General features: G+C 40.2%; 1 protein-coding gene across 1 annotated transcript in view; it reads left to right on the plus strand.

The window, feature by feature from the left end:
* pigg (phosphatidylinositol glycan anchor biosynthesis class G) overlaps positions 1-27,946 on the plus strand; it is a 113,139-nt gene that overhangs the window by 81,854 nt on the left and 3,339 nt on the right. Inside the window, exons 11-12 of the mRNA XM_017437705.3 lie at positions 9,620-9,929; positions 15,759-15,922. Coding sequence (XP_017293194.1) covers positions 9,620-9,929; positions 15,759-15,922 — 474 coding nt within the window. The remainder of the gene's footprint in view (positions 1-9,619; positions 9,930-15,758; positions 15,923-27,946) is intronic.

Raw genomic sequence — 27,946 nt, forward strand, 5'->3', positions numbered from 1 at the left:
ACAAACCAACTAATTAAATTTGCTGATGACACAACAGTGGTGGGACTAATCAGCAGTGATAATGACACATATTGCCGAGCTGAGGTGGAGCAGTTGGTGAGTTGGTGAGGAGACAACAATCTGTCTCTAAATGTCAACAAAACTAAATAGCTGATTGTAGGTTTTAGAAAAAAAGGCTGATTACTCTCGCCTCTGTCTGCACGATAACGACTCCTCTGTGGAGAAATGTTTTGGACTCTGCACGACTGAGGATCTTTCCTGGACTCTCATCACCACACATCTGGTTAGAACAGCTCAACAGAGGCGCGCTTCCTCTGGAGACTGAAGGCACGCATGAGTTTCCCCTTCCATCCTCACCACCTTTTATTGGTGCACCATTGAGAGCGTCCTGACCAGCCGCAGTCTACCGTTTTAAATATTTTCTGTTGTCAGGACATTCATACGAAGCTGAAGCTGTTATTTCACAAAGTACAACGGGTAAATATACCGCTAACAAATGATCTGAGCAAATCTTCTGTTGATAGAAGCTTGTTTTTGACAGATCTGCTCAACCAGGGTTCGTCAGCCACTGACGCTTTTGCCGCATAGAAAGTTTGAGAGTTTGCTCTGTAGGGTTGCACAGTATTAAAAGAACTTGCGGTGTGCAATATTGTTTAACATTGCAACAACAGCATCAATGGTGTTAAACCCACATATTTTTCTCCCTCCTCACTTTCTCTTCTGTCATCACTACCATTTAAGCCAGATGTGGGCATCAAGGTCAGTCAGAGTTCATTAGACTGACCAAATATATTATTAGCATTCAAATCGTGAACATATGGTACCTAAAATATAATGGTCTATTTATTTATTGCAGTTCAAGCAGTCCTTTGGCGATACTGATTTTGTGCTCTCTGATATTGGGATGGCAGTAAATGTTTTATGTATTCTACAGCCTTGTTGTTCTCCATGATTCGTCATGATTTCATGGATTGTGAAGCATGTCTTTGTATCTGTTAGCCCTTTTTAAGCAGCCTAAAAACTTCACGAAGGTTGACCGTTATGGTTAAATTAACACCAGTGCCACTTTTTGCGTTCTCCCTGTCCTTTGTGTTTATCCTCTGGAGCTTGTCCTCCAAAATGGCAAATAAACTGTGACGTCAGTGCGGAGCGATTCCGTTGCGAAAGATCCTTTCCACCCCGCTCACGATCTGGATAATCTTTTGCCATCTTGATGACAATGTTGTTCCATCGTATTAAGAACCAGAATGTGCAACAGCTTCAATCCTCAGGCAATAAGGCCCCCTTCACACCAGATAAAACCTGCGCTGCTATATAAAAAATCGTCCAGAACAGGGATGTTTTATATGGTCTTGGTGAGCTTTTCTTCTGCATAATAAGAATGCACTGTGTGCTCAATATTAATTTTTTTTTTTTTCCAAAGTCTGAGACATGCAGGTGAGGCTGGAGGAGTTCCCGAAGTTTCTCTTGTTGCTTCAGATTCAGGTTTGTGAAGGAGGCCTCTTTCTCCAGCCAGCCTTCAATGTTTTTGTTTTTGAGGAAAATTCTGCAGATTGTGACAGGGTCACGGAAGCAACCTAGTGCACCTAGCTGGGGACACAGAAAGTAACAGGAAAAAGCTCTTTAGCGAGTACTAAGAGCCTCACAAATTATAATAGGTTGTGTAGGTTATGGTGAGTATAGTGGGGTCATCATCCGATGCGAATGGGGCCTAAGGTTGCTGAATTTCTATTAACCTTTTTAGCATAGCATTGAACAAGACAATCCTATTTTACTTTCTTCACATATTGGAATGATAAACAAAACTGCTTCATCTACTTTTAGCTTTAAAATTTGAACAAAAACAAAAACCTAAACTGCATCAGTTTTGTGTAAATAACCTGTTCATGTAAAACCACAACTCTTACTGATTGAGAGAAGAGCTGATCAATAACAAGTACTGACAACAAATGAAGTTGTGTTGTTTTTATCATGAAAGGGATGAAAATCATCCTCATTTGAGTCATTTTTAGGTAGATTCCCCTAACAAGATAAAGCTGAATCCATTTATTAACGACACATCCGGGCTACAGTTATTGCTCTATCTGCTTTAATGAATGCTTAATGTTCCGTCTCACTCGATTAATCTGATTGCAGATCTGCCCAGAAGCAGCTCAAGTTCCGTAACACAGTCGCCAGATCGGCAAGAAATCTGAACAAATGATGTCTAAATGAACCAAATACACTACTTGTAAAAGGCTTTTGTTCTCCATGAAAACTGTGTTATGTAAGAAGACAAATGTGACCACTACTTGTTCAATGACTTTGGCCTCTTATTTTGTCTTCTGTAAATTTTTATTTCTTTTTGTTTTATTGCTCTGGAATTTGGCCAAGCTCCCCCNCATTTAATAATGTCTTCGAATAAATAATTATGAAATGTACTTCATTTCACAATTTCACATTTTATGGTGCAGAAACATTGTTCTAAAATAATTAAAAAAAATGGGAAAAGAAAAATAACCTCGCACATAGTCTAAAACAAGTGCTCTGTCTACAATGCACCATTTGGACACTTGCCATACCACGGCCACAAATTCACATTTTACAGGGGAAAAAAAGCCCCGTTATTCAGAATGTTTATATTCTGACTGCCAGCTCTGTTATAGTCCTACTTTAGAGACAGAAGGAATGGCAGGCACAGGACAAAAACAGTTGCGGTAATCTTTTTGTTTTCTTGTTTCGTAGTGTTGTTTTGCTTTCTCTCGCCAGCTGCTGAAACTAAATAAGACCCATCTGTCTGCATGATTAGTTTACTTTAACAAAAGGTTGGATTTTTTTTTATATATATATATCATAAGAAAAGTGAGATTCAAACTCGTCCCATTTGCACCTTCAATCAAATGAAGTACTGAGACGTATACTGTAATTGGGACTTTGGGTACTTTTGGAAAGACTGTAGTTGAGGAAGATCAAGTGAACGGCAATTAGTTTCGTACTGCTTAGAACCAAGGACAGCTTGTGGCTTTCGCTTTAAAAGTTTCAAATCAAACAAGACATATTAAAGCTTTCAGAACACGGCACACCTGCATGCATGTTTACTGTTTCAAAGGGATGTGGATTAGCTCTGCAGTTATTTAGAGTTTAAGGCGCCTCCGTCACACTGGATGACGACCAGCTAAACTCCCCACAACCTATTAGAAGGTGGCTGGACTGTGGCAAATTTGGAAACCTCTTTTTGTGTCAAGTCAACCGTGGTGCTGCTACACTTTTAGTACTCACCAGATAGTTTTCCCTGCTATTTTCTAAAATAGCAGGGAAATTGCAGTTTTATTTTCTCTCAGAGGTGTCATCATGCAGTGTGAAGGAGGCCTAAAGGTAGTATCTCACTGGGCTGCGACTGCTGGAGCCTAGTTAGTGACTCATTATTGAGAAAAGAGGCAAATTGTGTGTTTGTTTGAACGTAGCCAGGCAAAGGCCTATTCTGGTGTGTCCGGCTTGCCAAACTGTATGCGGATTGTTTTGTTGGCCACCTCGACCCGCTTTGTACCCATTTCGACAGAAGCCCCCTCGTTTATGATTTAATCTACTGGAGTGCTCTTTTGAAATGAAGAATTGATTCATTAATATTTAATGTTGATGTGGTTTTTAGACCGGGACATTCGAGGTTGTAGCCCAGATTTTTTCTGTCATAAGAATTGCTTTTGATCAGATGTCAAAATTAGCAATAGACTGATTAAATCTGTAGATATTGGCCACATGTAAAAAAAAAAACAGCCATGCCTGTACATACTTAACCAAGTAGGAAAATGAAAACGCAGGAGCAGCTGCTCAAACCAGCTTACTATAGCCCACAATTTAGTTTAAGCGAGAGTGCTCTCCCATATATTTTTAACTGTCCAAGTTTCTCTAAGGGTTCTCAAATATACATTTAAGCCCCAAAAAATTTAAACAGTGTTTTACGTCCACTAGATGCCCTACTGATGACGTTAGTATTGTCCGTACCAAAACACACATCAAGTGAAGGGAAGTGAAGTGAAATTTATTTATATAGCACTTTTCCGCAACAAGGCTAATCAAATTGCTTTACAATGCAGAAACAACAATCAGGTACATAATCAAATACAGATAAAACCATCATATCAAACATCATAAAAACATCATAATCAAATATAGAGATACAGAAGTAAAAACATCAATCATGTATAATCTAAATGAAATATAAGATTATCCAAATAAAATCATGAAACTAAACATCTAAACATGAGCTAAGACAGTCAAAATAGTAGCTAAGATAATCTAAATAAAATCATGATAAAGTTAAAGCTGAACTAAACAACAATTAGGAATCTAACAATCTAACAATATCTAAAATATGAGCTAAGATAAACTAAACTAAATGTACAGGAAGGATAAATAAGCTAACATAAACTGAAACATGATAATGCTAAACTAAAGGTACAGCATGGCTAACTAATAGTACCAAAGTCCCGCTAAACAGCCTACATAAAAAAAAATGCTAGGATAAACATTATAATGCTAAACTAAAGGTACAAGAGACGAACTAATAGTACCAAAAAGGCCCGCTAACAGCCAACATGAAAAATGCTAAGATAACTAAACTAAAACATGATAATGCTAAGCTAAAGGTGCCAAGAGACTAACTAACAGTACTAAGGCCCGCTAAACAGCTAGCCTAAGATTTACTAAGATAACTAGACTAAGGTAGTGAAGGAGGGGAGGGAGGGAGTGGGGTGACAGAGACAGCGGAAAGTGTCCGTGTCCGTGTGTGTGTAGAGGCGGTGGGAGGCAGTGTGGTGCATGTTGTGTGTGTGTGTGTTTGTAGAGAAGTCCATGAATCACGTCACAGAGGCCATTGACTTTGATGATGGAATATTTATCAGCCAGCCAAGAGCAGATCCACAGATGTCCTTAGGCAAGGGAGGGGGCAGAGGATCTTGTTTACATAAAATCCGGGGAGAAATTGAAGATAGCTAGCCAAGGCCAGCAAAGGGAGCCAGACTCACATAACAATAATTGTTTTGGGTCAGGCAGACATTATGTATTCCATCTGCCTTGAAAGTCTTGCTGATGCTTCTCAATGGCGAATCCAAACAGCCAAATTCCAGGTCCATCCCGCCTGATTCGAGCGAAGCTACTTTCTCCAAGATGTAACCCATTTCATTCCTGAGTCCTGGAACTGCAATTTAGTCTGTGGTCCTGTAAAAGGATTGCATCCAACTTGCGATTCAGCTCCTGTAACAACACAGTTTGAATGTAGACCGCCGAACCCATCAAACGAATTTGACGATACGTCAGGTAACTGCCAAATCCAAACAGCAGAAATCCTGTTATCAAATACCCAAATATGTAAAGATCCTCCACGTCTTCCAAAGGCAAAATCGTTAGACACACAATCTTCTACTTCTGCCAGGAATCCATTGTGTATCCAGCAAAAACTGTCCCATCTGGGCAGGCGGGCTCTCCCTTGCCCTGTCTTCCCGTCGAGAAAATTTGATCAATTGCGTTGAGAGACCAGCTTTAACACACTGGTTACAGAGTGGAAAACTGTCTTGTGCAAAACTCAAGTTGCGTCCGAGCCACAGCGTTTTCTTTATGTTTCTCTTTGTTGTAGTATTAAGACAGCATAATGCAACGGATGTTCTACAGATGTGAAAAACTATCTGAATTTTCTCTCTCGGCTCACTTGTTTCCATGTAAATCCTGTCAGCACATTTCTTCTCTGTCTGCACAGAAAATCTAATTCAAGCCAGGGTTTTCTTCCTTTTTTATCTTTGCATAAAATAATAATGAATTCAATCTGCCCCTTATTGTTTGAGGAGTTTTGAATAATAAAGGATTATGTTGGATAGAGCATATTACTTTGCTCTCTTTCCTTGATGGAACAGGTTTGCATAAAACACACTAATTAATAAAACATGTCTAATTCTTACTTGACTCCTCCAGGGTCAGCCGTAATCTTGCAACTTTGGCTGTGTTCGACTGCAAAAGAAATCCCCTCTTTTGCCTTCAGCCTGAACAGAAATTCATGCTCGTGAGCAGATGATTTTCTTAATGTGCAAATAGCTTTGGACCAGTTGCGCCTTGAATCTGTTATCAGCGAGGCCCGCGTTAAACTCCAGGTATCGTATGTGGAAACTGAGCCAGTACGGGTTTGTTTTTGAACTCCACCTGCGCTCATCGGGTTTTGAGCTGTCAAAAATGTCTGCTGTGAGTGTCTACAGGTGAAGCGCTTTCTTCCTAATTGCTGCATTCATCTCCGTATGTTTGCACAGAATACAATTTAGTCTCATTTTCTCCAGGCTGTAAGTGCTTAAAGATTCAGTGGCTTTCTTAACCTCATTACCTCCTAATGCTCCTCCTTTCCCCTTCATCTATAATGAAAGAGGATAAAGCAATTTATCATTGTCACATCTCTCTTCCACTCAGTGTTGTCTGTTTTGCTGGGTTTTATTGTAGCCCCAAACATTTTTAGGGGCAAATATTGATACATATAGGTTAAATGAGGAGTAGCTGCAGGGGCATTTTGTAATAAAGCGTGTGTGCAGAAATTCTGCAATGAAAATTAAACTAAATTTTATTGCGCTCATAATGGGAAGCACTTTTCTCTCTAAAGCTTCAATTTGTGGCTTTTCTTTTCATTATATAAATTATTGATAGCTGGGAAAGATTTTTTGTGGACTAAGCGTTTTAGATTGGAGTGTGGAAACTTTGTGACCGTGTTGTAGTTTCGGACTTTAAACACTGACTTGCACAGGAGACAGTACATCACAGGACCTGTCCTTTAAATCTCGCTGACTAGGCAGGCCAGGCTTCTCTTTGTGACTTGCTGCAAAAACATACCACAAATCTGAACAGTGCTGGATTTAAAAAAATACAACAACCACATTTCTAAATATAAGCATGGCATATATTTAACTCTTTAGTTTTTTGGTTTAGTCCTAAAATTAAGTGTTTCATGCTTGTTATAACTCCTAACAACAGTTCTTGTGTGTTTTTGTGTTAAATGTGCAGAACGTTAAAGAATTCACATTTGAAACTGTGACACACACACACACACCCCAACACTTTTTTTCCCTCTTTTTCTGCCTCTGTAGAAGTTTTTTCACCTATAGGGACCTTAGTTGTCGTCCCCATGGCAACGCAAGTCCCCATGGGTTGGTGTGCAGCCTGGTTGAAACACCCAGAGGAAATAATAAATACATACACATAAACCCATCTCTAAAGACGTTTCCTATTAAAAGTCAACAGATTGTGCTGAACTGACCTGCCCCTCATTCACATGCTGATTTAGCTGCAGTTTTCGAAAACGCCCGAGTTGGCCTGCCGAGAAGTAATGCATAACATTTCATTCATTGCAAAGCCATGCCTGATATTAATATTTGTTTTGTCTATTTTTGGTTAAATTTCCAATAAGTGGCCCAATCTGTATTTTCTTTTCTACGTAAACAAATCTAATACAATTGTTGCCAGTTACTTTCTACTCTGTCACTACTTAGGGATGGACATTTCAGGCAAAAATACCCTTCACGTTAGTTGGTCAGTATTCAGTTGTTCCACATAATACGTGCACGCTCCAAGTTACAGCTATTCAGGATTTCTTTCTCTCCTGGCACATAAACACTGCAGGCCGTAGGGTCACAAGACATCTGGAATAATGTCCTTTGGACAGATGAGAACAGTATAGAGATGCACAGAAGTCCATTTGGCTAAAACCGAATCCGCATATAGGCACAAACACCTCATATAAGCTCTCAGCACAGTGGTGGAGGGGTGGTAGTTTGGCCTTGTTTTGCAGCCACAGGACATAGGCACCTTGCTGTCATTGACTCGACCATGAGCTCCTCTGTAAACTAAAATAATCCAAAGCATAGAGTTGAATGTGAGGCCATCTGTCTGAGAGCTAAAGGACCAAACTGGGTCGTGATGCAACAGAACAATGATCCCAAACACAGCAGCTGATCTACAACAGAACCGCCTCCTACTGCTGTACAGTAAATATATCAAGTCAGTTTTACCACCATGGGTTAACGTAATATTTTTTCAATTCAATTCAGCTTTATTTATCTAGCCTCAATTCAATCCAAAAGTCACGTTGGCTAACTGAATGGAGAAGCAAAGTTCAGATTTAAGATAGCCTGTATGAAGTTTCTTCTAATCGAATTTCCTATTTATACAGCATGTGGCAACTTCTGCACTTAAAATAGGAAAAAAGTTCTCCAAACAGCAGCTTCAGGTGGAAAACAAAACACAGCAAGGAGTCAAGGACAACACAAAGCAGGGGAAGACAAGAGGAGAGGATAAACGTCCTGAAGGACAGAGATGCCGAACCAAAATGTATGAAATGAGAAACCGATAGCAAGGCAACAGACAGAGAGGAGTGCCAGGGTGGAAGATTGATCTGGCACAGAGAGGCCTGACTGAGACGAGAGAACGCCGAAGAGGAAAATGGGGAGCGACACTCACTGTGGATGCTCGTGTCTTCCAGAGACAGCTGGGTTGTAATTTTTACATATTATAGACATCTATTTTTTATACAACAAATGAAATCAGCCCAGGTCTGTCATATGTAGAAGGTAACTGACTTCCTGTTTACTGAATTTGTTAGTTCACACCTGTCATTTATCATTAATAACAAACTGTAAGTAAGAAACCTTTCAGCCCTCCATATACTGTCTTTAAATGCTAAAGTAATTTTTAGGAGAACTCAGGATTGTTGTTTTTTTTTCCTCCTACCATTGTGATGCTTATAAGCTGGGATGCGTCTTTATGAAGGAACATTGTTGGTGGTGGGGAGGGACCTAACCCTTAAATGCTCTCAGACTCCGTTAACACTCAGGTTCTCCAACTTATTCAGAAACAGACAATATGATGGGAGGGAGACAGTGTGTTTTCCTCCAGCAATGCGCTCGGTCTTCCAGTCTCCTGGCTTTAATTATTAATGTTACACTGACACACCGCATGCTGAATGAAGGAAGGGTTATGAGTCACAGAAATATGAGCAATCCTGTTTAACAAGAGAGGAAGATATGAAATTAATTAAAGTTTTGAACTCTGAAAACCTGATATAACAAAAGATCTGGCTGAAGTGTACGCAAACCACGTTACGCTGAAACTCAGTGAAACACATCGCTGGTTTGGATGTCGCCCCCAATTTTTATTTCCCTTTTTTTTAATTATTATTTTTGAAATTAGGGTTACTGAATGAAACTTGCCAAAGTCATATTTCTGATTTGCTGAAAGTTACCCCCTCCATCTGTTTGATTATTAATCTATTCAGACTCCTCCACAAAGAGGGTTTTTAAGGGTATTAAGCTCTGCCACATTTTATTTATTTGGGTTGTTTGGATTCTGATTAGTATTTTGATGAGGCATTTTTCTTTTATCATTCAGTAAATAGAGCCTGGATTAAATTCCTTTCCTCGTGCCTCAAAGCCCACAGCTACATATTTGAAATTGCGAAACACGTGGCTGGATAAAGAAAGCCTGCCAGAGTTCACATCCCAGAGTTACTTACCCCAATTACCTGAATATTGAACGAGACGTCTTGTCGGGACAAATCAATATGGCCTTTCGGTTCCTGCAGCTGCAGAAATGACTCGGCCTAACCTTTCTGTTTCAGGGGAACGGTGGAGGCCCGCTTTGTTTACGTCTTCGTTCTGGGCATCCTCTTCTCGGGCACCAAGGACCTCCTGCGATCCCAGATCCTCACGGCCGATGCCAAACTAAAGAGCAGGGGATTGTGGGAGATATACAGCGGCTTGGTTCTGTTGGTTGCGCTCTTGTTTCGGGCTCACAACCTGCCAGTCCTCTGCTGCTGCCTTTTGATCCAGACACTCATGGCTCAGTTTATCTGGAAGAAGCTCCACTACGACGCAGCCCAGACCACCATCATGCACTACTGGTTTGGTCAAGCCTTCTTTTACTTCCAGGTAAGCAACAAAACTGAAGCGTCATTTCTCTTTTCGTAGCCTTGTGTGTGGGGGATTTAGTGACATCTAGTGGAGGAATTGTTAGTTGCAGCCATCTGTAATAATAGAAACACACGTTGTCCCAAAATTTGACTTTTTGTCAATTTGGGTTATTAAATAAAAGACAAAATAGTTTCTGGTTTGACCAATTCTGCCAATAATCTATTTAATTAGAAAATTCATCAATCAAATGTGTTTCTTCACAAAATTAATTTACACTCATCATGGGCATAAGGGTCAATAATTTTGAGCCATCAACCATCTCTTTAAATCTTTCTTTTTACATACAGGGTGCAATGATTCAACAACATACAACTTCAATCATTTTTAAAACAGGAATTAGGTGCACAAGTTTGAATTTTATGAATGGGTTTCATTAATCTTCACAGGATCAGAACTCTGTATACAGTAAGGTTGTGTGATTGGATGAATTTATCGACCATCGACGATAGGCTGAGCCATTCAACAGTTGTTTTTTAAGAGCAAATGTTTGTGGGTTTTTTGCCTACGCACCCCCTACTCCACTCTCCTCCATGTGCCACCAAGTGTAACGCCGATTTATTCACTCAAACTTGTAACAAAACAGAAAGAGTAGCTTATGTTCAGAAAACATTTCTTTGAACAATAACCTCAGTGGTGGGAAGGGAAAAAGAGACTGGCTTTTTTTAAAAACCAATATAACTGTACTTACAGTTCCAGTGTTTCTATCTTACAAACTCTGCTAAGTGTGGGACGACAAATATAAAATTAAACAAAAACTGAGCAATAAAAATGAACTCCTCCAGCAGAGAGCGCGTGCACTTCCATAAAAAAATATCTTCGCCGCTGTTTTTAGTCTTCTACTGGATGATTTGGCGCATACAAAACAAATAAATTACTGAATATTTCTTAAAAAACAATGTTTCAGAATCAGAACAAGAAGATAAAGGGAAACTATTCCTTCCAGAAAGAGCTTTTAAAGTCTTTGACAAGAAAACAAGCATGTTTACCTTATTGGGTTTCACAAGGGTGCGCAGGTTGGTAACAACATTACCGGCGGTGCTAAAGAAGCATCCGAAGGAGTGCTTGTGGCTGGTATGCACTGATATTTTTGTGCCACTTCAGATGACGGAAAAAGTCCAGACGTCACCTGCGCGAATATATCGCCCATCGTCATTTGTTGCACTGATGAATATCGCCCAACCTTAACATACACACTCAAATATATACATTCATGTAAATATAAGTGTTGCTGAAGGTTCTTAAATGTCTTAATTTGCCATGGCCTCTTAACTTCACATTTGTGATTATGATTGACTGCAGCAGGTAGTTTTTTTGTGTTGTTGTTGCCTGCATTCACGTTCACGTTCAGGCTCGGCTGGATCTTGCAGCTGTTGGACAAGCCAAATGCCTTCTGATGCACAAGGACAGATATGTGTCGGATCGGCCGGACATCAGAGCCTGAGCCCCTCTCACCTCCTTCATTTGACAGGAAGTTCAGAGCACAGCGAGTTTTTGTTGTCGGCGATATCTAATATTGCTCTCTGACAGAGTTTGATCAAATTTAGGAGCACTATCACCTGTAATAAAGCACTAGAGTCTGTTAGCGGCGCACTGCTGGGCTGGTTCTGTGTTGATAGAAATCGTGTTACCCTCTCCCAGCATCGGTTTACGAAGAGCAGCCGAGCAAATTGTTTCCACTGGTTGTGTTTTAGCGTCAGACGTGCCTTTAAGGCCGATGCGACGCCCGTTATTTAATTTAACCCCGACTCGCAGCCGATATTTGGTTGCGAGCGTTGTTGTCCACAGAACTTCCACACTGTTAACGGTTTAATAACCCTCGCCACCCCGGGGTCGTTAATGCTCTGATGGGCTCGGGAATAGGCGCCACCAGACAATCTTCCGTCAAGGCGTGTAATTACAGACTGTCGGATAATATTGTTCTCAAGCATCTGCAACCATAACGAAGGAGGAAAAAAAAAAAGGCGGCGGCATATCGGATCCAGGTTTGCTGCCGGCGAATAAAACTACTTGTTGAGCAAAAGAATTAAAACAATGTTTGATGTTAGGCCTAACAAAGTTCGTACCCCTGCCGCATTTCATTCATGAGCCTTGTTTTGTTACACCCTGTAAATGACATCAGGCGCTATCTCACCGAAGAGCTCGTGAGATTTGTTAGCTCCCGGAGTGTTAAGGATGACTCTCAGCTACGAGCACACCAACTTTTAGCTCAATATCTGTAAAACTGACAGAGTTAAAGGCATTTATGTGTTTGCTGAGGCCGATCAGCTGCAGTGGCCATCTTGAATTGGATTCACTTCAAAGGTTAATCAGCTGAAGATGTGCACCCAAGGATTACTTTCTGAGTGTTTCATTAAAATACATCCTCTGGTTCATTAGGTAACTTGCTAACAGACAAACTGGGCTGATGCCAACAAGTAATGCCAAAGTTTTAGACAAAGATGTCAGCCATATGTTGGACTCAGAGTATGTATTGTGAATGACTCTTAGCTACTACCACACCAAATGTTAGCTTCATATTTATGAACTTTGCTGAGTTATAGCTGTTTTTGTCTTTTCAAATACCATTTGGCTGTGGTAGCCATCTTGATTTGGGGTGACTCCAAAAGCTAATCAGATGCAGCTGGGATATCCAGTGGTTACTTTCAGAAACTTTAAATAAAATAAGTTCAGTGGTACATGAGATGTTTTGCTAACAGACAGACAGCATTGACTCCGATAGTTAATGGCGAAGCTTCAAAAGCAGATATAGTTGGATCAGTGTGAGTTGAGAAACACTTTCAGCTACTACCACAACAAATTTTAGCTCAGTAGCTGAAAAATTAGCTGAGTTATGTGTTTTCTAAGCTTGGCGGCCATCTTGGATGGGCTTGACTCCAGAAGTTAATCAGCTGTCATGACTTTTTTAAGTGTTTCATTTCCATCTGTTGAGTGGTTCATGGGATAGTTTTCTAATGCGACATACAAACAAACACACAGACACGATCCAAAATCGTTCTCGCCCTTTCACCTCCTCTGGCGAGCGGTAATTACAGCTTAATAAGCGGCATTGACGACACGTGATCAGTGTGTTACAAACTGGTCTTAGCTGGAAGACTGCAGCAGCATGGCTGCCTTTTTCGGCTCGGTTTTCAGAAGCTTCATTGTAACTTTTGGCAGAAATCAGATGTTTTTTCTAAAGCAGCCACGTTTTCTGGCAGCCCAGCAGCCAAAACCACCAGAGGATCGTGGGAAATCCTCCAGGTAGCCTCAGCTGCAAACACTGCTACTGGCAAAAGACAAGCCAACTTGTACGAGACGAGAAATAAAACTTGTCCTGAGGGAAATTTTTTATTTTATTTTGTCTCTTCCCATTTAATTGTCTCAGACTTTGCCGTGGATTTTCTCTGAATTTTAAAAAGCGGATGCAGGCAGCAAAGAGGCGTTTATGGTCCAGAAGTGAGCCCCCTCCCCGGTTTCCTCAGCCGTTCGCACACGAGCAGAAACGTTAAGCTCCTAATTTTGCTTTCTCTGAACAGAATGCACCAACCTGCCGTGGCGCCTGACGTCTTTGACGACTTGTCGTTTTTTGTCTGGGACTTTTTGTTGTTCAGTACTTTAAAAAGCAATAAATTTTTCCCTTTTTTTTTGCACAGAAACGACATTTGGAACATCACAGCAGGATTTCACCGAGAAAGCAAGGGGGAGAAAATCTCCATCTGCAGGCTTCAACCTGCTTACTCATGTTTGCTGTTTGTTTAAAGTGGAAGCAGCTGGTGGTGTTCTCGTCCTGTCAGATCAGAGATATGTGTGCAGATGGGGTGGAAACTGTTAGGTAACGTGTTGCTGCTCACAGACTGCCGCTGCATTCACATCCAGAGAGAAAGAGCTTTGATCTCGGCTGATTTTTACTGATTTAACTCGTGGCTGTGCAAAACAGAACAAAAAAAAACACTGAACAAACAGAATTTAAGTGTAATTATCTCGTGAACAACCCTGTTCAATTTGCTGGATAAATCCAAACCAGTTTGAACTTGCTGAAAGGATAGTTCAGCCGTTTTCATGTGGGATTCTGCGGAGAAGTTATGAACAATTAACTGCAGAATTCTGTGTAAAATAGCTGCTTTTTGGAGTCCAGTCAGAATTTTTTGTTCATAGAATTGTCTGCAGGTAAGAAATTAATTGATTCTCAATTTTGCCACAGAACCCCGCTTCAAAAGATCTGAACTGTTGATTTAAAGCCTCCTTATGGGCCTGTTTTACGTTGGTTTGTGGTTTTAACTCACTGCCAGAAAAGCTTTGTAAAGAAAAGCTTCTCTCACAGATGTGTGAAGCTTTCATCGCCCTCTGCCAATGGCGGAAAGGCAAAAATGTTTTTGCCCACGTCTGTTTGTATGTGTTCGTTTATCTGTAGCATCTTATGACCCGCTGGACAGCCGCTAATGAAACCTTCAGGCATTAATCTGATTAACTGATTAACTAAAGATGGCCGCCACAGCTAATCGACCTTAAGGCGGTGTCTCACCGGGTGGAGATTGGTTGGCAACTCATAACTGTAAGAAAATTAGCAGGTTTTTCTGTTGCAGTCTCACGGAATTTGAAGTGTTTGCAACCAGCGAGCCATGCAGACGCATCTTACGCAACCAATTTTTAGAAAGCGCGAGTTGCAAAACTGTATTCTAAGTCCTGCACGTTCTTTTGCTGCCCACCGCTATCCACATCACACTCACCTGGGCCTGCTTTGTACCCACCTTGGCCGCTGACCCCATGTTTATTAACGAATCTACTGGTGTACGTTTAAAAAATAAAGATAGTCGGCAGATTTGGACCAGCTTTGAGTCATTATTATTTATCCTCTGTGGGGTTTTTAGACCTGGACTTTTAGAGTTACAGCCTTGGACCTTCCAGGCATGAAAATCCAGTTTTAAATTTCTTTAAACGAGTTGGAGCCACTCGTGGCAAAAAATTACGACGGGTTTGAGATGTGTTCGAGACGCCCGCTAACGCTTGAGAGAACATTTATTGCGGGTAATTTTTTAACTTTTATCAAAACTGGAGCCTCTGTGTCTCAAATTGAGAAAATTTTCAAACGTTCTGAGACATTTTGGACACTGCCGAATGCACTTTGCTAACTAGTCGCAGCCCAGTTAGATGGTAGCTTTAGCCAACACAAAACTGTCTCTAACTCAGTCAAATTTACATATTTTTAGCTACGGTTTGATGTGGTAGTTGCTGAGACTGATCCTCAACATGTACTCTGAGCGGGACATCTTGTAGCATCACACTAACGTCATTCATAATGTCTTTAACTCCATCCTTAATCTAAAGCTCCGGCATGAAAGACGGCGGGTGACAGGCATTTCTTCAAGGAGTTCTCGGTCTCTAATCTTAGGTTTGCTTTTGTTTTATGTTGTGCAATAAAAGCTTGAGTTGTGTATATTTTACATTTTAGGTTTTAAAAAGTTGTTTTTAGATCTGAGTTTTTAAAGTGAATTATGCAAAAGTGTGCTGTTTTTGTCAGATTTAAAAAAAAAAAAAAAAGTGTTTACTGGCAAAAGCACATTGAAAGCTGCAGCCACAGTAGAGGAGCTGCTCTGTTCAGAGATTGAAAGCACAAACATCTGGGCTGCTGGGAAGTCGGCAGCAGCTCCGAGTCATCGTTAAAAAAAGCAAAGGACCTGTTCTTTAGAACTCTGAGCCCCTTAAAGTCACACATCTTTGTACTTGGTTTTGTTCGTACACAGTCTGGTTCTTTCCTGCACCCCAGTCAAGGATATAAATGAGTTTGTGTGTGTGTGTGTGTGTGTGCAGGGGAACTCCAACAACATAGCCACTGTCGACATTTCAGTTGGCTTCGTTGGACTGGAAAGCTACGTCGAAGTGCCTGCCATCTTTCTAACAGCTCTCAGCACCTACGCCGGCCCGCTGCTGTGGGCGTGTCACCTGGTCTGCTACCTGAGCGCAGAAAGACAAAGGTAAGGACGTTCAGTTCAGTGACATTTGGGACAATACCACATGGAAACTGAACTCGTAGCCAATCAGGTCAACTGAGTAAAGAAAATTGACAGAAAATTCCAATTTACGTAACAAAATTGTATAAACCCTGATCAGAGATTCTTATATTGTTTGTAGTTGTCAAATATTTTAAAAATCGACTAGTTTTTGTGAGTAGATTTTGTAGTTTAATGGAAAACCACAAAACTATCGATCCATCTATTTGTACCTATAGTAGGTTTTCACCCCCTATTATTGGTAGTGTCCAATAAATCCAAAATAAATTGGCCTTTTTCACAAATAAATTAAAAAAAAAAACCTTTTCAATGACAAAGTGAAGTCAAATTTTAACAGACTAATGCCAATTAAATAAAAATATGCAATGTAGAATAAGTGACTGCATATGTATATATTCAATCTTTTATTGTTGTTGTTGTTTCGGCTGCTCCCCTCTTCAGCGTTTAGCCAGAGCGACTGAACTCACAACAGATTTGGCAATTGTTTTACACCGGATGCCCTTCCTGACGCAACCTGGAGTAGAACCTGCAGCCTCGGGGTTATAAGATTGTGTCACTGACCACTGAGCCACCACGGCCCCATTGACCCCCTTTAAAAGGACTCTCCTGATTCCACTCAGAGAGCAGATTATTTAAAACACAAGTACATATTGATACAAAATGCCATAAACATCCTCAGGAGTTGTGTTAAATCCATCATGAAGAGATGGAAGGATAGAATATAAAGAACAGGGAGAGAGACCACCAAGACCCCTGTGACTCTGAAGGAGTTAAAGCTTCAGCCGGAGAGATGGAGAGACTGAGTTCTGTTGATCATGGAGCCTTCCACGTGTAGTTTAGCAAACTCTAGTTGAGTTTGAGTCTGAGTTTTCTTCATCAGTGTCTCTCTTTTTGTCCCTCGCCCATAAATCTCAGACTGCTGAAGAACCTGATCAGCAGGTGTTATCTGTACAGTCTCTCTCATCACCTGCTGGAGCTTTAACTCCTTCAGATCTCACAGGTGTCATGGTGGTCTCTCTCTCTCTCTTCTCCTTCTTCATAGGGATGTGTAGGATCAATCATCTTTTCTCTGAGTTGAATTAGGACAGTCACTTCAAAGGGGGTGAATATTTATGCAGTCACTTATTTTACATCGCATCTTTTTTATTTAATTGCTATTACTTTGTATAAATTTGATTTCACTTTGACATTGAAAGTGTTTCTGAAATTTATTTCCAAAAAGGCCAATTTATATTGACCATGATTGATGTATGACAGCAATAAAAATGTAAAACATCCAAGGAGGTGAAAACTTTTTTAAAGACACTGTCTTTTTTTTAAGTAAATTGCAGCTGTGGCTAAAGTAAAATATGAATATAACCAAAAAAATCTGATTGACAGGTCTACATGTTGAATAGTTAATCCATTAATTCCTTTTATTGTAGCTGTACTCTGTAACTGAACAACCTTCCTGACAAAAACATTCATTAATTTTACATATTAGGAGCAGAGGTTGTTTCACTGTGTGTGTGTCTGTGTGTGTGTGTGAGAGAGAGAGAAAGAAAGAGAGAAAATAACTTTAATGCAGCTTTACAAAACAAAAAATTTTATAAATTTAGTGAAACAAAGTCAAAATAATTATAGTGCTGACTTTTTTTTTTTATCCGTCTTTTACAACTTTTGTTGCATTTGGCGCAGTTAGCATCATTAAATGTAACAATAATGTCTGTGTTATTTCCTTTAAAGTAACTGCAGCCTACGTGTGCTCGAATCTTTTCAACAGGCTGCCAACATCTAATCTAAAAGGTCCGTGACGGGTAGAAGCTGAGCTATAAAAGACTAAAACAGAGAAACTTTTCCTTTTTGTTGTTGTCTGCTGAAGTCCTGAACTGGATGCCCACAGTCTGTACGGAGATCAGATATTCCTCCGTTGGAAACACGGATTCCATTTGGTCTCCTCTCCGCTTTTTGTTTGTTTGTTTGTTCACTTCATTAATTGACTGCGAGAGCAGCTTCTCACTATCATCACATTTACTTTTTGATTGCCGCTTGCTTGCTTTTTTATTTCCAGAACCCGCTCTCTGTGGTGTGCGGACGCACCGAGTTATTCCTTTAATTTGTTTACTCGTGCAAACACAGAGAGTTTCATGCGGCGCGTTAAAGATGCACCACACAGCCCGTGAACTGGAGGGAGGCCAGTAACTGGGCTGCTGGGTGTGTGTGTGTGTGTGTGTGTGTGAAAGCAGCTTCCCCTCAGCGTGAGGCCCTCGGAGCAGCGCTGAGTGATGAGGTCTGCGGCCGGCCAACAGCTGTGCTGCTGCCGGAGCCAGAGCTAAAAAGATGCGTAAATGGAGACAAAAGGTGCTCTTCGTGTGAAAGGAGCTGATTTAACCTGTCTTTGCTGTCTACATGCTGGTAACACGAAGGAAAGGACCCGCCCGAGGCTGCTGACTTGAGATTTGTTGTAGAAAACTGTTTCGGCTCAAAAGTACCACAGTAAGAAGGTGAATATGTACATACAGCATTTGAATTCTTATTATTCTTTCAAAATCTGAAAATGTTAGTGTTCAGTAGTCTTCACCGTCTCCGATTGAAGAGATTTGTTGAACTTAAAGTGCCGCTAACTACAAAAATGACTGAAAAGTTAATTAGAAAAATAAAATAAACCACCATAAGAAAAATGTCTATCGAAAGCAAAGATCTGAAATTGACTCACACCTTAAATTTAAAAACTAACTTTTTTCTTTTTTATTCTTGGTGACATTTCATTGAACAAAGAACACCATTACTCTAGCCCAACAACACATTTGGTAGTTTCATAAATAATAGCAAAATCACTTAAAGGGAAATGTCACATCTTTTGATGTGGGGTTCTGTGGAAATATTATTAACAGTTAATATCTTACCTGTTGTAGATAGCTCTTTGAATGACCGACTGATGAGCTAACGGCTAGTCTGGACCAAGACCAAAGTGGATTGCTGCCGTCTTAAAACTCCAGTCTCAAAAAGTTAATAGAAGTTATGTGAACATTGTTTTATAAACCTTTAGGCTGCTGTCAGTTTTGCATTACGTGGTCGTTTACATCAAATAGAATAATTATTTCCAAGTGCAAATAGCAGCAGCAGCTGGCTGTACTTCTCTTTTTTCCAATTCAAGCTCCTTAGTTAAACACATCTTATCCAGATTATTGTGATTCTTTTTACTCAGGTCTTAATCAGTCGGCGTCTGCCAGCTGTTCAAGATAAAGCAGCTCTTATTCTGACAGGAAACAGAAGACGTGATCACACCACACCCCTGCTGGCCTCCTTTCAACCGGCTTCCTGTCCGCTTCACAGTTCAGTTGAAGATTTTGTTGCCGATTTTTAAAACTTTACAATGATTTTAAAATAACACTCCATCCAGAGCTCTGAGGTCCACCGATCCATTGCTTTTAGACATTCTCAGATCAAAGCTTAAAACCAGAGGTAACAGAGCTCTTTCAGGGGTTGGTCCCCAATTTATGGAACACCTTCCCTTTGCAAATAAGAGCTGTTCTGACCATCGATCACTTGCAATCTGTGCAAAAACCCATTTGTTTTCACTGATTTTAGTTTGAGCTGAGCAGGACATCTTGACTTTCATTGTGCAAGTTAATTTAATTTTAAATTCCTTTATTACTGTATTTTAGTTCACTTTTGTTATTTATATTACTACTGTTGTTGTTACCTTACTCTCTGCAAAGCATGTTAGTCAAAGAAACTTGCTTTTAACTGTGCTACAGTATATAAATAAACTATAATTTGATTTCATTTGACGTTCAGCAGAATTATCTTAATATTTTAGGCAGAATAACTGTGTGATGCAAGATTGACAGCAGTGTAAAGGTTTATAGAATACAGTTTGCATGAACTACTATTAAAATGTTTGAGATTGAAATTGTTTGAAGACACCAGTGATCCGATTTGATTTTTGTCCCACTCAGACTAGCATTTAGCTCATTATATATAAAAACTCTATTTCTCCAAACTGAGGTCGTTCAAAGAGCTATCTACAACAGGTAAGATATTAAATGTTCATAACCTTTTCACAGAACCCCACTTAAACTTTAATTATAGCTGTGAAACTGTGTAAAAAGTGTATTATGTTCTCCTTTTACCCATTAAACCATTTGCTTTTTCTGGTTTTGAAAGTAAAAATCTCACATTACGCATTTATTGTAGCTAATTAGAAAGAAAGGATAAGACATAAAAACAAAGTTAAAATTGTGCAATGAGAACATTTAGTCCTGCAGCACTAATGTGGCCTCAAACAGCAGATTACAGTTTGCAGTAGCAGCCTCTTTATTGTGATTTTAGCTGCTAAACAGACAGATCGCCATCAGCTCCGTATGTGCGCCGTCAAAAACGTGGCAGCCTCCGGAAGTTGCTGCAGGAACGTGATTCTTCCTCCGTCTGAGGACACATTAAGTCCAGCGTGTAAACATGACGGAACAGGACATGCACACATCCGATCTTATTATCCCTTATTACTTGGAGCACGGAGCTCTCCACAGAAAGCCCAGCTCTATTACACACTCAGAGGTATTGTGACAAATGAAGCTAAAATAGTCTCGGCTCATGTCAAATTCACTCTGCATCAGCAGCAGCTTGACCACAAAGGCACGTGCTGGAAACGGCTCTGATCGATAGCTGCTCCGCACGTTTGCCTAAATACTACCAAACTACATCGTCATTTCAACTTCATTACGATATCAAGCTTTTACAGTTTTAACAATATGACGAAAAACACAGGAAAAACAAATATCTGCTGGGCTTCCACCTCGTTTTTCTTGATATTTTAAAAAAGCTCAGCTTCTCTCCTGCGGCGAGCTGCTTTTGTAGCTCATCATATGTATTATTCATTGGTCCCTCTTCACGTTGTTTAATTTGTTGTACAATTCTCCCTGTGATTGCACATCAAGCAGAAGCTTAGTCAGCTTGTTCGGCATCATTTCTAAAACTGGAAACTAGAGATGTTTGCCACCCGTCTTCCTCAATGAGGGATGAGAGTCGTTGGCAGAATTTTACAAACCGACGTAAACGAGCTACAATTACAACTTCAGCTGTTTTCATCTGTCGCTCGGCGCACACAGGTGGCCATTGAAAAGCCTTAATGTCACATTGATCCCTGTGGTTCGGTTTTTTTCAGAACTTGGGTGTCATTTCTCTTTTCTCCTGCTATCTTTCATCTGAGTTACCGTGACATGACATTACACTGACAAGCTTCGTTTCTCTGGGGGCATGTGGGACTTTTTCACAGCTCTGCAGAGGAGTCCATTACAGAGGCGCAAATAGACAGGTTTTAATGCGTCACCTCTGTCTCTAAAGGCAAATGTCAATAATATTATCTAAAGTGATTGTTGCTAACACTCATTAGAGATTCCGCTGTAGAGATATTGGCTTAATGTCACCCCTCTGTTGAGACCGAAACTAATTATGCATCAGTTTTAAACAGCACTTTAAATGAACTGATTATGACTCACATTTTAAACAATTAAAACCTAATAGTCTCTTTAAGGTATACTGTGATTTGAAAATATCCTTGGTTAAAGCTGATGGTTTTCATGAAAAACTTGGAATTCAGTAAAATCCTCTTTTAAATTTTCACAAGTTTAAACAGTTTAGCCAATGAAGGGCCCGTCTACACTACCATCGTTATTTTTCTAATTCATTTTACCCCTAATTTCTATTTTTTTTTCTCTGTCCACACATTCTAACAAAAACACTGAATATTGTAAAACACTGTCTTCTGTAACAACACTGTATATCCTGTAAATACCCATGCTGTGTCACTACGTGGCGAAAACATTAACAAAATCAAGATCTAGAGAAAGAAAATTCACAAAAAATGTAACAATTGTAGCTCTTTTTTTATTGGTAACAACTTCCTCTGTTTTTAGTACCGTTTTAGTACACACTTAAAGTTTAGTGGGGACTGGACTGGAATAAAGTGAGACAGACCAAAAAAAATTGCTTTGTTGTTTTGGTTTTTATGGTACAAGGAAATGGTGAAAATGTACAAAATAGGCTGCTAAATAATCTCAGAAAACCTCAAGATTTTGAGTTTACAAATAATGGTTTTTAAACATTTCCATTTTGGAAATTGCTTTCAAAAGTCTTCTTTTTTTGTGTGAAACACTACACTGTGCATTCAATATTTGTAGCTGTGAACAACCACACATTCAGAATTTTCCATACACATTTTTTATACACAGATACATTTTAGACTGGTTTATTTATTAGTAATTCCCTTTTTTATTGTTTGTATATAAATGTTTGTGCATGTCACAGTAATTTATGAACCCTGCAGGACATGCCCCTGTCCATTAACCTCTGTAATATTCCCCCCTGTGCAATTAATATTCTTAACACTTTTATACACACTTATATATGTACAGGTCTATATGGTCTACTTATTAGGTGTTTTTTAGAATCAAGAATATTTCTTCTCATCATTCATAGCACAACAAGTATTTGTTTGGTGCTCTCGGGTAATGGTCCTCACATACAGAACAATAATCTAATTTATAAAATTTACAGAGTTTGACAGTCAGCAGCACACCGAATGGCGGTATTTCAAAGCATCCAGCAGCGAATACATAAAGATGTCATGAAGTGCAGCACAGTACAAGTCCCAGTCTTCATGTGTGAATGAGTGAGTGTGTTTGTGTTAGTGAGGTGTGAGTGTACGTCTACCAGGGTCCGTATGTTGTGTGTGTGTGTCTGAGAGCAGTGGGGGGGATGGATTTCACAGCCCTTGCAAAGAAGCTGTCTCTCAGTCTACTTGTTTGTGTCTGCAGAAGGGAGAGGCACAAACAGCCCTCTTCCAGGGAGGGTGGGATCTGCAGCAATACGACTGGCCTTCCTCTGTAACCGGCCATCATATATGGAGTCTAGCTCTGGTAGAGGTGTATCCCCTACAATCAACTGAGCTGTTTTCATCAGCCGGACCAGCTCCCGTACCACACTGTCTCACTGAGACAGAGAATACTCTCTAATGTGGCTCTGTGGAAGTTTAGGAGCAGCTGAGAAGAGAGTCCAAACCATTTCAACTTCCTGAGGAAGCCTCTGTTGGGCTTTCCTCACCAGGTGGGACGTGTTCAGAGACCAGGTTAGATATGATGGGATGTGGATGCCCACATTCACTCTCTCCACAGCCTCTCCTTGTATGAGAAGGGGACCATGTGCAGTCTTCCTGGTCCTTCTATAGTCCTCAATGACCTCCTCGCTTTTGCTGGTGTTCAGAACAAGGTTGTTATCCGAACACCACCTTGTCAAGTGCTGGATCTCCTCTCTCTAGTGAGTCTCATCTTCATTCGATACGAGACCAACTAATGTGCGTCGTCTGCAAATTTCATAATCGTGTTTGTGGAGTGGATGGCGAAGCAGTAGAGTGAAGAGGAGTGGGCTGAGCACACAGCTCTGTGGTGTGCCCGTGTTTAATGTTTGCATGTAGGAAAAAAGTCTTGTAAGATAGTTGGATTGCTCTCGTTTCACTGATTGGGGCTGCAGATAATTTCACTGTATACTTTCTGTATAAATAAAGGTTCTAGTTTTTTTTTCCTCACCAAAAACGCACTTTGTGTGTGGATGGCAGGATCAGATACAGCAAAAAATACCTAGTGTAGTATAGACCATCCTTATCACGACCGCTTTTGCATCAGTCAAGACTTCTGTTAGCTTTATTATTGAGATTAGCTTCATAGGTTAAGCAATTAACTTAGCTTTGTGCCATCACAAAGGTTTTAATAAACTTCCAAAGCTATCAAACAACAAACACCAAAAGGTTTTTGAAAACCTTCTAAAAAACATCCAAACACAAAACACACACTGTTCGGTTATTTTTCTACTTCAAATCAAATTCAAAACAAGATGGCCCTGAAATTGATTCCTAGGTTTTAGTCATTTATTAAAGCAAAAAATAAATAAATTAAATTAAAGAGAGCATCTCTCTTCCAGTTGGGGAAAATAAATAAATAAATAAAACTGAGAGCATCAAAAATGCTCTAAAAAGCATTAAAAAAACAAGTTTTTTAGAAATATTAAAAAAAATCTGGTTTTGGTGATGAAAAAATGCTTATTAACTAAACTAAAGGATCTCACTGGGCTGCAACTAATGGAAACTAGTTGTCAAACTGATTTCTCAAGGGAGTCTTCATAATGTCTCAAAATGGACCACAAAGAGTACAGGGGGCAGACAAAACACAGATCACAAATAATCAAAACTATAGAAACACGAGAGAAAATAAAACCCAACACACAAGAACTTTTTAAACTGAACACAGGATGAACCAGAAAATTAACAGGACTACAGAAACACAAGAAAACAATGAACCTAAGTACAAAAAGAAACTCAAAGAAACCCCAAATCCTGACAGGAGTGGTGACAGAGCCGTAGTTGACGCAGGGCAGGATAAGCCAGCATGGCGACTCGACGTTGTGGTGACAGACAGTTTGTGCGACCAGATACCTGCAGGATTCAGAATGAAAGATGTCCAAGACCCATTTTATGTGTAGTGCTCCACATCAACACCCCTAAACTCCACACTGTTGTGGAACAAAGCCGGCTGGATGAGTAGTTTGTGAATGTTTATCGGTAGCTTAAAGAGGGGCTCGTCTTTGGAAACTCTTTTGACAAAAAGGGGCTATTTATTGGACGTGCTTAAAGAGTCATGAAACCAGGAGACTAGCAAGGCAATTCAGTAAAAGATGTGAGAATGGGTGCTGGAAACAGTTGCTTTCGATTAAAACAAAGTTGGAAAAACAAGCTAAAGAATGGCTGATAACTAAAAGTTGGACTTTAAGACTGGCCGGCAATGAATGTGGTTGGCCAAAGTGCTGCACACAGAAACAACAGATTACAACAACAATTAAACAAAAAAAAAACACGATGGGACAAAATAAAACCATAAAGTCTAGCCGAAGTCTACCATAAAAGCTGTAAAGCATACATAATGTAAAGCAGTAGGAAATTTAAGTGCATTAAAATAGTCACTAAAAGCTTATAGTATAGTAAACAGCAATATATCCCGCTGACAGTGGAAGCGGTACAGCAGTGAGATGTACAGTAAGGGAAGGGTAAATCAATGAGGAGGAAAGTTCAAATCAAAGAGTTCTGGGTGGGAGGGGTCTTACATTAACAAGACGTCGTCCTCCTCTGGTGTAGATGTCCTCAATGGGAGGGAGTTGTTTTTAGGCCGAGTTAAAGCAGCCTCTGCAGAGTCGTTCCTGTCCCGGGTGGTGATGGAGGAGGGTACTCTCCACCTCACACTGATAAAACGTCATCAATACTGGAGTGCTGATGCCAGCCCGCTTCAGTCTCCTGAGGAAATGCAGTCGCTAATGGGCCTTCTTTATGATGCTCACCGTGCATCATTTCTTTATTGGAAATGTGTACCCCGAGACACTTAAAACTGCAGACAGTTTCCACAGCAAGCCGCGTCAATAAGGAGCGGTGAAGGAGAGTGGTCCTAAATCCACAGCAATGTCCCCCCTTGTTCGGCACGTTGATGCGGGGATTGTTTGTTCTGCACGAATCATGAGTTCTTCCACCTCCTGCCGTTACAGTGACTCATCGTTTCGGGCTATCAAGCTCACCTCCACCATGTTGTCAGGAAACTCATCAATACGACTGCCTGGGTATTTATCCTGGGCGGCCATTTGTTGCTATTGTGTACAGCAGGGGGCTCAGGACAGGTTCCTGGGGGGGAGCCAGTGTTTAAGAACACACATCGCGGCCTGTTTTATCAATAAATTTAAAAAAGTTTTACTCCAAGCAGCCACAGTTTATTCAAGTTAGAAATGAAGTTTGTAAGAGAGGAGCCTGACATCAGAGATTGTGTTTCCGAGAGCGAACAGGGTCATCAAACTACAGTCAGTCATGCAGGCTACAGTTAATCTTTTAGTCCGGGGGATAATTGCAGACATCTTGTAGATGTTTGTTAGACAAACTGGCACCGCCTGTCTCAGTGTATCATCAGGCTCTGCCTCTTTGTGGGTGGCGACTCTGAGCAGCAGCCTCTTTGAATCCTCAGTGGGCGCACTAAGAGGCAGCTCACCTGGTGGAAGTGGGAGCCTGAAACAAGAGAGGAGGGACTGCAGCTAAAAACACCGGCATGAAATGTATTCAGAGCCCGAGGGCATTCATCCAACAGTTTCGCTTCTGTATTTCTTAGTGGCCTTGATGCTCTTTCACACAAGTGAAAAGATGACTTTGTATTTGTAAAGCGTTTGCTCTTTTAAGTCCATCCTTCAGCTCCTTCAGTGGAACTGTGTCTCCTGTCATAGAGACTGAAAGGGGATTTTTCAGAGTGAACCTTACTTCTCTATTTAGCCAGGATCTCTCAGATAATATTGTCATTTCTACCCTTGGGGGGGGGGCTTATCAAAACAGTGTCATCCTACAGTTATTGGGGTGCTTGGATGGATGATGTCTTTCTTATAGAATGCATATTGATCATGTAGTAAAATGCTAAAGGTTAGATTGGGCTTTTATTATCAAAAAACAATTTTCTGTCAGGAAAAAAAACTTGTTCCGACTACATTTTTCAATGTTCTTTGCTATGATATTATTCATATGCAAACTGCATCCTCCTCTGATTTTGTATACCATAGTTCTTTACATTTTTTTAAGTAATTTGTTGTATAGAACACATCATTGGAAGCTTTAGAATCTGGTTTATTTGCCCTCTTTAAGCCTATTTTGTATATTTGAATGTACAAATATATACTGGGTAAAATTTTAATACCTTCTAAGACCCGTTATAAGATGTGGTCTTCGAGTTGGCTCCTTTTCAGAGTTTCCAGGATTATTTTCTGACATTTTGTCTAACAGCGTTCTCTTGTTTTGCACCTTGGCCGTGGAGGAATCTTCAGACTGAACTAAAGCTTAAAGCTTCTGTCTTTGGTAGATTTAAAAACTCTTTTTAGGTCTTCTTTAACTGATGAGTGCAACTACTATTCTCAGTCTGCACTTTGGATTTGAATCATGCTGATTCTGACTAGTTTAACTTAATTTACACATCTTGATGTTTATTGTAATAGTTAGCTTGTAACTTTGTGTTGGTATGCCATCTGGACTAGGTCTTCCCTTGAAAAAGAGATAATGTTAAAGGACTTCCTGGTTAAATAAAGGTTACAATTTCTCACAGGGGAAGGAGGATGATTATCATCATGGTAGCATAAATGCTAGTATGCTTGCAAATGTAGTCATTAACAGACTATAGGTGTACTTCTCTTGGTTGTTTGCTGCATCTCTGCAGATCTGCCCTTTAAACAGTCCCAGCACTAGAAGCACCAGAGGGGGTCATTTTGACCCACTGTCATTGCAGCAGTACCGATTGCAAGGATGACTTTGTTTGTTTTTAACAGTTTCGTGTTTTGACTTGACAAGAATCATATCATGCCAGAAGGCTCTGTGTCATATTTGAACAGATTCTGCTTGATTTATTTATCACAGATTGAAAAAAAAAACCCACCAAAAATCGTTGGGACAGTTGTGATTTTGGGATTGTTTTGTCTTGTCTCTGGGTCAGGCTCACTGCCTAATGAGCTGCAGAGCTCAAAAAGGATCTTATAAACAGGTCAGTCTTGACTCAAGGCCCTGTAGAGGCTTACTGTGTTCACGGACGTCCGGTATTAACGACCACGACAGGCCGTCTTTAAGTCGCAGCAGGAATGTTCCTTCAGCCTCTTGTCGAGGATGTCTCAGTCCTGATGAAGCCTAATATTGATCACTGATCTCAACACGATATTTCTTTCTGAGTCAGGTCCTGTGACCTCCAGAAGAGAAGTTTCTTCATTCTTGTATTTGTTTGGGTTTTGATCCGACCTCTCATTATCACCCTCCGCCAATAGGTAAAAGGCAGGCAGGAATGTTTTCGCCACTATTTGTGTGTGGGTTTATTTGTCTGTTAGCAAAATACCTCGGCCAGATTTAAATGAAACTGTACAAACTACTCATTGAAAGTACATCTACAACTCATTAACTTT

The sequence above is a fragment of the Kryptolebias marmoratus genome, linkage group LG9 (assembly GCF_001649575.2).
Source record: "Kryptolebias marmoratus isolate JLee-2015 linkage group LG9, ASM164957v2, whole genome shotgun sequence".
NCBI lineage: Eukaryota > Metazoa > Chordata > Actinopteri > Cyprinodontiformes > Rivulidae > Kryptolebias > Kryptolebias marmoratus.